The following is a 12,666-nucleotide window of genomic DNA, read 5'->3' as shown; positions in this document are numbered from 1 at the left end:
TATTTTATATCTTTTAGCTCGTAAAATGTATTCTAGCTAACAAATCTACTTCTGAGTTTTTATTGTTTATATCTGTTCATTTTTATTTAGATTTTTATAGCTTATTGTTTATATCTGTTCAGTTGTTTTATTTACTTTTTAGTAGTTTCTTACAACACACACACACACCACACACACACACATATAGATATATATATATATATATATATATATATATATAATATATATATATATATATACATAGATATAGATAGATATATATGCCTTTTTTTATTTTTACCTCATTGGATTAATCTACTGTGCAAAATGAAATACATGAAATGCAACTTGCCACACTAGCCCACCGCGCCTCAGACTTCTGCTGACCTGGAATAGTATTAAGAGTTGGCGTGGCTTCAGACAGCAGCTCCTCTTACAGACCCCTCTAGAGTTAACCATCAGTTAACAGACCCTGAACCACTATAAATGTGTTACCCAATAAAGCCCAGACTTGGGTGCCAGTGCGCACTGATAAAATCTGGAAAGTCCTGCTGTTCAAAAGAGCACCTGCGAGGCAAGACACACTGAGCCTTTCATTCATAACTGCTAGAAAACTGCCATCACAAATGGAGGGACCAACAAATCTCAATTACCACACACGTATTGCATTAAATATCAGTGGAAACTATACTGGAACTCATTAGTATATTGATGTACATGCTGTTTCCCACCTAAAGTCAATCCTGAAAGTTTATAAGCAGGGCTTTGTGGCTGTGCTAAGAAGCATGAATGGCTAATGTCAATCTGATATCCATCAAAAAAAAAAAAAGCTCTCTTCTTGGTGAAAAACCCTTGTTTCCAAGCTTTTAGTGAAGGTTATAGAAAACATGATTTGAGTGTATGTGAGAGTAGCTCTTCTGTTATACTTTAAAGAAACTGTTTACGCAAAAAAACAAAATTTGCTGAAAATGTTCTCACCCTCAGGCCATCCAAGATGTAGATGGGTTTGTTTCTTTATGAGATTTGGAAAAGATTAATTGCTCACCATTGGATCAAATTCAGTGAATGGGTGCCGTCAGAATGAGTCTAAACGGCTGATAAAAAGATTACAATAATCCATACACCTCCAGTCCATCAGTAAGTGAAAAGCTGCATTTTTGTAAGAAACAAATCTGTCATTAACACATTTTTAACTTCAAACCATTGCTTCTGTCTAAAATACAAGTTCTTTATCCATAATATTGCTTTCTCCAGTGAAAAAGTAATCTCATCTGAATCAGGAGAGAAATATGCACAGATGATCGATCACATTTTACAAGCAAAAACAGTCCAAAATCGTTCTAAACAAATGTGTGTGTACCTTAATGATGGATTTGTTTTTTCACTTCACAAGATGTCAGACTGGAGTCTTGCGAATTATTACTGCTGTCTTTCTGACGGCACCCATTCACTGCAGAGAATCCACTAGGAAGCAAGTGTAATAAAGTGTATGCATGTTCTTGACAAAAGTAAGAAAAACATTCTCCCAAATAGGGAAGGGTCCATAACTGAGTCTTTAATCTTAGGAATTAGTTTTGTGAGTGTAAAACAGAGGAGACAACACCACAAAGGCAAACACAAATGTTTTCTCAAGGTGTCTCAGAACCCAAGACCTTCAAAATACAGCTTCCATTTAGATCATACAAAGATGTTCACTGAAAGCTTGCTTGTGTGTGTACAAAAGCCTTCTGAGAAGGTAATCCCGTGGGACCCACCTTTGAGGTACAGGCATAATCTTTGTTTTTGCTTCATTTAGAAATAGTTACATCCCAGATGTTTATTAATGTCTAAATTGATAAAACAACTAGAGCAACATCACGCACCCATTTTCATGAACAGAAAACATGCCTTATAATTCAAACCATAATCAAGACACACACACACACACAAAAGAGAGAGTCTCATAAACCACAGAAACAAAACCAACCAAAAACATTAATCCTGAGTCTAAATACAAAATGCATTTTTCATGATTTCAGACCTAACAAAAACCATCTGTTTTCTTCACCAGACATCTATACAACACAAGAACAAAAGGCAGAATATTATCCGTCCTGCTGTTGAATGAAAGGGTTCGGGATGGCCTCCATCCCGTCCTGTGGACAGATCAGCACGACGGACGTCCCTCGACATACAACCAGACCGAGCTGCCTGGTGTCTTCAGTCAGTTTATACTGATCATCGGGATCTGCGTAAAAAGGACGTGATCAGAAATCATGCATAATGATTAAAAAAATAAATAAATAAACATTAAAACCTGAATCTTATTAACCGTTTGATTAGAATAAAAATATAAACTATTAAAATAAATTAAAAAGAGCTAAACATGTATTCAAATAAATTTCACATTTTAAAATTAAATCTTTTTTATTATTTATTTCACAATCAGTCTGGAGTTTTCACCTCGCATGTATTCAGTGGTGCCATCCAACACAAGATTCAACAGCGGGTCGAAGCCTTTTAAGACCCCACTCGCTGAAAATAGGAAACAATGAATGTTAAATTCAAGTAACTTAATTAAGCATAACATAATGTCATTATATTATTATTTAAAACCCCTAATGTATCTCATAAAGCAACTGTATCACCTTCACGACCTCCTTGGAACTTCACTCTTATATGTTTGTCGATGTATTTCGACAAATCAAAAATACTCTCCTTCTTTTTCTTATCTTTATCCTGAAAATCAAGTAATATAATATATTACAGACCGGTATAATGCAGTATATCAGACAATGTAGCTTAGCGCACTAATACACAACACAATACATCACATTTACAATAACCAGCTTGCTCTAGTGTGTCAAATTAAACTTTAAGAGCCCACAAGACATTTGTGTGTTTATACGCGTGTTTGTTTGTAAACGCCACGCGTCCACAGAAGCGTTTATAAAGTGAACGGTGAGGAAACGTTCGCACTACTCACCGCCATGTTCAAAACTCCCGTACGCCCCGCCCACCCCGCGTTGACGTTTGACGCCTGCCTCTCGACCAATCACAACACGCGCCGGCGAACCTCGACAGATAATATGTTTAATTTTATCATCTTTAAATACCAACAGATAGAGATCAAACACAATCGGAAAGTGTTGTATTTATTTTCTAATATTGTTAAAAACACAAACACGCTGAGATAAGATCAGATGCGCGATTAGGTTGAGCCGCTCGGCACATCCGGTGAGAAACGGACAAACGCGGGAGCGAAGCGCGACAATACAAATTCACTCCCCAGCGTAAAAACACGACTAAATCGCGATTTTTATGAATAAAATCGCTTTGGGGGTTATCATATGAACTCGAAATGACGGAGCTACTTTTCAACAAGAGGTTACAGGTGTTCGTGAAGAATAGAGACACCGACGAGAGGTAAAAGTGATTGTATATGTATGTTTTTTAAACGTAAACATGACACAAGTGTGTGTTTTGGGTTTGCTGATTCGTTAACTGTTCTGTATGTTATAGTATTTTGTTTCTGGAGGTTCTTAAGGGTCTAAAAGTGATTATTTATGACGCTTTTTTTAACCACAGGCGTTCAGTCATTCGTATCAGTATTGAACTGCTGCCATCATCGAGTCCTGTTCATAGAAAGGTGAGAAACTGTCATTTATACATCATTAGTATGTATTTAAACAATGTATTTTTGGTATTTTGACCTTATTTATGTTTTTATGAAGTGTTACTTTATTTTATTTAACCAGGATTTGGTTGTGCGGTTGACAGATGATACTGATCTTTACTTTTTATACAACCTTGTCATATCAGAGGAAGATTTTCAGAGGTATTGTGATCTCTTTTTATGTAATACTGGTCCCTATTTATTTAAATATTTTACTTCGGTGTGTGGTTTTCGGTGTTATAATCAATGTTCGCTTTCCTTCACAGTTTAAAGGTACAACAAGGGCTTTTAATAGACTTCACATCGTTCCCACAAAAATTTATCGACTTGCTTGAGCAGTGCATCTCTGAGCAGGACAGAGAAAGCCCTCGGTGAGAGTTTATCTGGATATCATCGCCTTTATGTCTCCTGTATTGGTTGTGTGAAGCGTGTCTGTCTGTTTGTGTTCAGGTTTCTCTTGCAGTTCACGTCGGCTTCATCAGCGTTCGATCACAGTCCTTCAAACCTTAACATTGTGGAGACGAACGCTTTTAAGCACCTCACGCACCTCTCTCTGAAACTGCTGCCGGGATCTGATGCGGATATCAAGAAGTATCTGGCCACATGTCTGTCCACCGTAAAGGTGAAACTCATCACGGGCTTGGACTACAAATAGGATATATATGTCGTAATCCTGCTTGTTTTTAATGAATGAATCTTGTTTTTTGGGTATTTTTGCAGGAGGAAAAGCAGCAGTTGGACCAGAAGCTGAGAAAGACTGAGGAAGATCTGACACGACAGCTAAATTATGCACAGCAAGTAAGCCACATTCTATATTCCCCTCCGAAGTGAACTTCTTCTTATATTTTTATAATACACTTTTGTTTTGTTTTATTTATCCTCCAGACGCTGTCTGAGAAAAGTCGAGAGTTGGACAAACTGCGATCTGAATGGACGTCACAGACGACCTCTCTGTCCAGCAGACACATGCACGATCTCTCAGCTGAGCGTGAAAAAGCTCTTGAGGTAACCCAACACCCATAGGCAGAATTCATCATAGCAATCAGTCAGTCATATTTATTGTTTGTATTTTTTTTTTTTTTATCTTTATATATTTTTGCTTGTTTTTTGTTTCTTATTTTGTTTTTTTATTATCTTGTGTTTCAGTTACGTTTCGTTTAGTTGTAGTATTAGTTGTTTTTTTGTCTTTAGATATTTATATTGGAATTTGAGTTGATTTAAAAAAAAAATTGTGTGTGTGTCTTTTTCGAGTTTAGCTTATTTCTTGATGTATTTTTTTTTTTTTTTTTTTGTATTTCTTTTGTTTATTCTTTTGTTTATATTTAGCTATCTTTATCTTTAGGTGTTTTATATTTAAATGTAGGCCTATGTATTTTTGTTTCTCATTTTTATTCTGTTATTTATTTTTCTAATTTCTATTTATTTCTATTTTCATTTATCTATTTTATTTTAATTTCTTAATGTATATAAATTTTTTGTTTTTGTACTTTTTATTTTTTCATCTTTAATTTTTTCGTTTTTGTTTATATTTTTATATTTAGTTTTTTATCTTTATTTATATTTAAATATTGTATATATTTTTTTTTTTTTTTTTTTTTTTTTTTTTTATTTCAGTTATTTGTTTTTCATTTTATTTTATTATACACACACACACACACACACACACACACACACACACACACACACACACATATATATGCAGTGAAATGAAGTGACGTGACATACAGCCAAGTATGGTGACCCATAATCAGACTTCGTGTATATATGTGTGTGTGTGTGTGTGTGTATATGTATGTATATGAAGAGTTTGGTTCCAAAATGCTATAAATCCATTTTGATTCATTTATTATTATGTTTTATTAGTTCTTGTTGCTTTTGTGCAAAATGTCTATTTTGCGGGAGTCCTGCGAATCATTTTCTCCTCTTGCATCAAGCGCACACACACAAATCTTGACCCACCCGCACTCGCCCATCAAGTTTGGTCCCATGACGCACTCTGTTGCATTGGGTCCCGTGGGAGTGTAGGTCTCTACTGGGAAGGTGCTTGTTATAATGTTATGATCGAGGCTCTGGACTCTGAGCATATCTTGTTTTTCTATAACAAACTATAAAATATTTTCTATAAAAATGTTAATGCCCTGGCAGTGGTAAATAGCTTTGGGTTTTTATTTAATTTGATTTACATTAATGTTTAAGTTGAAATTTACAAGAAACATTTTAACTGCTACTATGTAAAAGAAATACTGCTGTAAAAAAAGCACCATATGTGCAAACCAAATGTTATTGCACTTTTGTTCATATACTGTAGCAGTACTTTTAAAATAAGTGTGCAATACACTACTTTTGAAATCATTATTGAATTTTGTGCATAACAATGCGATTAATCGCGATTATAAATTAATCGTTGCCCAACACTTATATATGTTTCAATACACTACTTTTGAAATCATTATTGAATTTTGTGCGTTGCAATACACTTATATATGCATATATGTGTGTGTGTGTGTCTGTATGTGTGTGTGTGTATATATATATATATATTAGGGATGTATATTGCTCTTTTGTTGGTTTTGACTGCTTCTATTGTCCACATTTGTAAATCGCTTTGGGTAAAAGCATCTGCTAAATAACAACATTTAAATATAATCTAAATGTAAATAACAAAACTAAATTGAAATTTTAAAACAAGGCCCAAATCAAATAAATATTTGACTTCAATTTTTGTGAAACTATAGGCCTACATAAAAAACCTATCTGCATGAAACCGAAACAGCAGACGTGCTGAACGAGATGCAGATTCACTCTCTGCCAGCAGGTGGCTCTTTAACCGTTTCCTTGGTTTCCGCTGTAAACAAAGCAGCGCTGCACTTATGAACTTTAATATGCATTATACAGAGTCAAGATGAAAAGAAAAAATAATATCTAAACTTTTCTAAAGACAGTAAGTTCCCCTCAGACATACATTCATATAAACTCCTTCCCCTAATTGAATTGCATTTTAGCATATCAACCAGTTTCAATCATCACAGTTTTGAATCGATCATTACATCCCTTATATATATGTATATATATGTATATGTATGTATGTATGTATGTATGTATATGTTCAAAAAGCTTTAAAATGTATTTATTTCTAATTTTATCCCTTCACGAAGTAATGATCTTGCTGCACTGATTTGGTTGTTTTAATTGTATATAATAGACACAAGCCCGTCTGCAGCAGCAGAACGAACAGCTGCGTCAGGAACTTGAGTCGTCTCATCACAGAAGCACCCAGCAGCTCCAAACCAAAGTCTCTGAACTAGACACGGCCAACAGAGAGCTCATGGACAAGAAATACAAGAGCGACTCCACCATTCGAGATCTTAAAGCCAAACTGGCCAGCCTGGAAGAGGTGCGGGATTTATCCAGAAGGATGTGGTCTAGAAATCAGAAGGAAATCTGATGTTTTATCTTTCCATCTCGGTCCAGGAGTGTCAGAGGTCCAAGCAGCAGGTTCTGTCACTGAGGAGAGAGAACAGCACCCTGGACATCGAATGCCACGAGAAAGAGCGTCTGGTCAACCAGCTGCAGACGCGAGTGGCAGTCTTAGAGCAGGAGATCAAAGATAAAGAGCAGCTCGTGCTGCGAACCAGAGAGGTGCTGGAGGCCACACAGCAGCAGAAGGTGACCGTCCTCATTAGCACTGTGCAAAAATAAATTGCATATAATTCTTTTTTATAATAATTTAAAACAAAAAAATGTTTTGGCATGAAATATGAATTGGATGATTTCTTTTATGTTTATAATTTTATGTTTCTTTGCTAGAACTCTGTGGAAGGAAATGTTGAAAGCAAGCAAGTTCAGGTCAGCAAGCTGGAGGCCACGGTTAAATCCCTGTCGGAGGAGCTCATCAAGGTTTGCATCGATTTGAAAAGAAAGTGATTTCTGTTTGAAGTCCAGTTGAATGTGTCTCACAGACAGAATTTCTCAGGCGAACGGCATCATCAAGAAGCTCCAGGGGGATCTGAAGGCGCTGGTGGGGAAGATCAAGGTGAAGAACACCGTGACCGTGTCTCAGGAAAAGATCCTGCAGGAAACTACGGAGAAACTGCAGCGGGAGCAGCGAGAGCTGCAGGACGCCCAACAACGACTCCGACAGAGAGAGGAAGAGGTACTGTGTGCCGCCAACAATTGCCTGCTTGATGAATAGTTCTTTTGATCTTAGTATCAACATTTTCTTTTGCTTTAGGTTACCAAATTAAAAGAACAATTAGATGCGACAGTTCAGAAACTGGACGAGAGCAGGGAAGTGTTAAAAACCAATGAGAACGGTGAGGACTTAGATTTATTTAGCTGAATTTGTTTGTTATGCGTGTGCTGTTTATTTACTGTTTTATCTTCTTGATTTTATCTTTATTTATATTCATTTTTTTAGTTGTTTATTTTATTTTGTTTTTTTGTTTTTTCTTTTATTTCTGTAAAACAATTTTATCAAGATTCTTGATGGGTGTTTTATTTTTCTATTTTTATTATTCTATTTATTTATATTTTATTTATATACTTTTTACATAATTAGCATTATATGTGTGTGTGTATTTTGTAGCATTTTTTTATCAATTGTTTTTTTATTTATTTTTTTTATTTTTTATTTTATTTTTTAAATTGTTTTTTTTTTTTTTATTTATTTTTTTTTCTTTTTATTTCTTTGTTTTTTTTTTTTTTTATTTATTTTTTGGAACTAACTTTTTCCATCTCTGTACTTTATAGACTTGACATAATTAACATAATTTATGTCTGCTTTATTTTTAAATATTTTATTTTATTTTGAAATCTGTTATTTCTGTATTTTTTTTTATTTATGACTTTTTTAAGTTTTACACACACACACACATATATACATATATATATATATATATATATATATATATATATATATATAGTGTACACATATGTGTGTATATATATACATATATTACAATATATATATATATATATATATATATATATATGTACACACACCATATATATGTGTGTATATATATATATATATATATATATATATATATATACACACACACACACACTGTATATATCCCATTCAAATCATAGTTTTAATTGTCACATGGTATTCTTCAGTGATAACTTGGCTGAACAAGCAACTGAATGAGAACCAGCTCTCTCGGAAGCAGGAAACTTTAGGAATGTTCGAGACTCCTGCCGCAGGTCTGAGAACAGGAAGTGTTCCTCACAGTATGGTAATTAATCGCTGTCACTTAAAGTCTAGCATGGAATCCGCCAAGCAGGGTGTTGTCTGTAGATGTAGCAGGAACTATCAGTTTGATTGTTTGCATGTGAGATTGGACTTGTCTTTTGAAGTGATCTTGTCTTCTCTAGCTTGATAGCAAAGGTTTCCCCTCGTCTTTGGGACAGGGTTACCCCATCACCTCTACGATAAACTCCAAATATCCTCTTCCTCTTTCCTGTGTGAGCTCAGGACCTCGCTCTGTCCTGTCAGCACACAATCAGACGTCTGGACCAAAGGCAGGCCTCATCTCCTCTTCTTTTCTCTTATGCCATCCTTTTTTCCCTTACATTTATTCATTTTTTTTTCCTGTAGTTTGCATGTCTCTATTATGTTCTCTGCTCACACTGAGCACAATACTTTCTGATTTGTTTGTCCAAACTTGAGCACGATGTGTCCACATTTTGTTTTGTTTTTTATTATTGTTATGATTTTTTGTTGTTGTTGTTGTTGTTGTTGCTAATGCTTGGAATGATTCGATTTGTAGTGTTTTATTTACCGTGGTTGCTATAATTTTTTTTTTTTTTTTTTCGCAATTAACCATTGTTTTATAGATTGTGGAATCTAAATCTACTTGAGAAAATATTTCAGACTGAATTAAAAAAAAAAAAAATTGTTTTATAGATTGTGTATGTTTGTGAAAAATTTATATTTTAACCATAATTTTCTGAAAATATTAAAAATAACAATAAAATTTCCCCAAAACACTTTTTAAAAAAACAATTTTTTGGTGAAAATATAGAAATCTACTTGAGAAAATATTTCAGACTGAATTAAAAAAAAATACATTACTATGTTGAGAAAATAGAAAAAAATGTTTTATAAATGTATGTTTTATAAAAATAAAATTTTTATAACATCTTTCACCACAGTTTTGTGAAAATATTAAATATTTTTTCCCCCAATTTTATTAATTACTTTTGTGAAAATACCTCCTACACATATTCTCCGAAAGTAGTTATAACATTTTCAACACAATTTAATGAAAATGACTTAAAAAAAATAAATAAATAAATAAAAAATCTAATAATGTTTATTTTAATTTTTGTTTAATTATAATGTTTTAAAATAAATAAATAAATAAATATATTTTTTATTAATTTTATTTTTATTATAATTTTGTAAAAAAAAAAAAAAATATTTTTTATACAATTTATTTTTATTATAATTTTGTAAAAAAAAAATAGTAATTTAGCAAAATAAAAAAAAAATAATTCACATTTTCCAAAAATTTTTTTGAGTAATTTTTCCCCAAAGAGGTTTTTTTATGAATTGTGAACTTTTCCCCAAAAGAGTTTCCAAACATACAATTTTCATCATTTTGTAAAAAAAAAATAATAAAAAAAAAAATCTAAATTTGTAGAATGTAATTAACTTTCTTTGTTGGGCCAAAAAATCAGATTGTAGCTGTCAATGTGAGCAAAGCCTTTTTCAGTGACAATCGCTGCTTCTGAATGTGTCCGACAAAACACTGTTGAATCCTTTGAATTCTTTTTAGGTCCAGTTTAACCCCATGAGTGCCAAACCTTCAGCAGCAGATGTGAGTCCCACTGCACTTTCCCAGCCCTCCAATAAAGAGAAGTGAGTTCCTCTTTCAATCCATTTACTTCCTGTTCTCTGTAATAAAGCCTTTGGTGTGATCATATCTCTGATCTCAACAGCGGAGAACCTGTTGGGCTGGACTCCAAGTACTTTGAGAGACGAGATGACAGCATTCCTCTCCGCGGCCTTCTACCCAGCATGCATCTAAACCGAGGCAAATCACAAACACTATTTTTCTCCATTTATTCCTAATTTCTAGACAATTTTATTAAGTATTTAATATCTCCATCTACAGAAGTTCCTAAGCCTTTGAACACGGCTGGAGCAAGGCCAGCAGCGTCCACAGCTTCTGCGTATTTCCCAGGATGACGAGCAACAGTTTAGATGCACTTCTATTCATCACTACGTTGTCACTACTGTCAAGATGGGAATTCATTGTAAAGCGTCCGTGAAGATGATATTCATGTTTGTTTAAAATGTCTTTAATAATTTATTAAAACATTTATTTTTAAACCCATTTCTCAACGTGTTTACTATGGAAGCCAGTTATTGCCACAGAATAAAAAATAAAAAAGCCGGGTGGAAAAATTGTTTTATATCTTGCTGTTATGACTTTTTTTTTTTTTAAGCCGTGAAAACAAGGTCTAAATTGTCAGAATCTTTTTTTTTTTTTTTTTTTTTTTTTTTTTTTGTGGCGGCAACAGGCTTTTTTTTCTTTCACAGTTCTGACTTTTAACTTGCAATTCTGAGAAGTCCAAATTGTGAAATTTAAACTTGTGATGTATAAAGTCGGTTACATTATTATTTTACATTCCATAGTGGAAGCAAACAACAGAATTGTGAAATGTAAACTCAGAATCACAAGGGGGGGAAAAAAGTCAAAATTATGAACTATAAAGTTAAATTTTTTAATCCTTTATTCTGTGGTTTAACAGATTTCCATAGTTTACAAAGAGTTTCCTTGATTGTTTGAGACTTTGGCATTAACATAGGACTAATTTATCAATAATAATGGTGCTAAGTTTTGGTCCTTCGAGTATGTGGTGCCTATAAAATGTCTTTTCAACGTCTTAAACTTGATTGTGCCATACAAGAACGGTCTCTGAATGAATGAACTTTTCCTAAACTCTCAGAGAGCTGCCCTTTCATATTCTCAAATAGTGCTATTGGTGTAATTGGGAATTTTATTTAAGGCTAATATAAGGATTCGAGTTCTTGATTGATATGAATGGCAGTGTGTGGTTTGCTGTGTAAAACTGTATATAATTAATTGTGTGTACATTTATATTTTTGTATTTATGGTTTACTATAGTAAACTTTGTAATCTGTTTATCATGGATCGCAGTTTGGCTGCTTGTTCATCAGTAGCTCAAGTTTAGGACATACGTAAATAAAATCTAATGCAGTTTGAAAAACTGTTCTCTTTTTACTGCGTAGTGAGAAGTATAAAAACAACCAACATGATCGTACATACATCAAAATATTTAAATTTTATTGAAATGCATGTTTAGATACTTTGACATATTTACATTGTTCGGGGAAAAAAAAACTACACCATGTTTAAAATTTATAATGAAGACGGCACAACAGAACCACAGAACGTAAAAAAAAAAAAACACTATTCTGAGACGAAGGAAATATTTTACAGGAAATCAGAAATATCCAAAGCACACAACTAATATTACAGATTAACTCGCCTGTCTTGCGTCAATAAAATATCCATACATTTGGTCACATGTCAAATCTTAAAACAAGCCATTCATCTGTCTTTATTAAAACGAAAAATATAGAAAGGCCACTGGCAAATTTCACCTCCTGTTTCTCAACGTACTTCTGTCAGTTGGCATTTGCGAAGTGTTTTGCGTAAATGTTTTTTTTATTTTATTTTTTATAAATAAGGCCGAAAGCGAATCCAGACAAACAAAAGACGCGTCACGTATTTCAGTTTCACTACCGATCCAGAGTCAGCTCTACCAATATTTTATGTAATCTGACACTGCTTAGATCTCAAGTCTCGTGCATCACTTAAAATTCGCCAGTTTCCATCAACAACACAACTGAAGCTGGGAAAAGGCACCATTGATCCTAAGTGGTATAAAGAAAACAGGCTTCAGCTTGAACATGATCAGAAAACGAAAAGGAACTTTGAAGCTGTGCCACAGTCATTCCACTGCGCAACCGTTTGTCGAAGTCTGAAACCGAACTG

The 12,666-nt window shown here is 33.7% G+C and overlaps 2 protein-coding genes across 3 annotated transcripts; one reads left to right on the top strand and one right to left on the bottom strand.

The window, feature by feature from the left end:
• Positions 1–1,509: 1,509 nt before the first annotated feature.
• LOC109070197 (U6 snRNA-associated Sm-like protein LSm7) lies at positions 1,510–2,996 on the bottom strand. The gene is made up of 4 exons (XM_019086793.2): positions 2,945–2,996; positions 2,607–2,697; positions 2,422–2,493; positions 1,510–2,206 (listed from the first exon to the last, which is right to left on the bottom strand). The coding sequence occupies exons 1-4, from the start codon at positions 2,948–2,950 to the stop codon at positions 2,064–2,066; spliced, it is 312 nt and encodes a 103-aa protein (XP_018942338.1). The 5' UTR covers positions 2,951–2,996; the 3' UTR covers positions 1,510–2,063.
• Positions 2,997–3,016: 20 nt separating this feature from the next.
• On the top strand, positions 3,017–11,792 carry LOC109046908 (spindle assembly abnormal protein 6 homolog). Of its 2 annotated transcripts, XM_042749935.1 has the most exons (17): positions 3,018–3,384; positions 3,547–3,607; positions 3,717–3,796; positions 3,901–4,005; positions 4,085–4,256; positions 4,355–4,432; positions 4,520–4,639; positions 6,837–7,028; positions 7,106–7,300; positions 7,442–7,531; positions 7,608–7,787; positions 7,866–7,947; positions 8,753–8,871; positions 9,011–9,157; positions 10,417–10,499; positions 10,580–10,674; positions 10,756–11,792. In XM_042749935.1, exons 1-17 carry the CDS (start codon positions 3,320–3,322, stop codon positions 10,827–10,829), a joined length of 1,938 nt encoding a protein of 645 aa, XP_042605869.1. In that variant the 5' UTR covers positions 3,018–3,319; the 3' UTR covers positions 10,830–11,792. The 2 variants fall into 2 exon arrangements, with proteins under 2 accessions (XP_042605870.1, XP_042605869.1); XM_042749936.1 differs by lacking the exon at positions 9,011–9,157 and having other exon boundaries at positions 3,017–3,384.
• The last annotated feature ends 874 nt before the right edge of the window (positions 11,793–12,666 follow it).

This window comes from Cyprinus carpio, chromosome B22 (genome assembly GCF_018340385.1).
Source record: "Cyprinus carpio isolate SPL01 chromosome B22, ASM1834038v1, whole genome shotgun sequence".
Classification (NCBI taxonomy): domain Eukaryota; kingdom Metazoa; phylum Chordata; class Actinopteri; order Cypriniformes; family Cyprinidae; genus Cyprinus; species Cyprinus carpio.
Note: the sequence above shows the minus strand (reverse complement) of the source record. Positions and strands in the feature narration are given on the sequence as shown.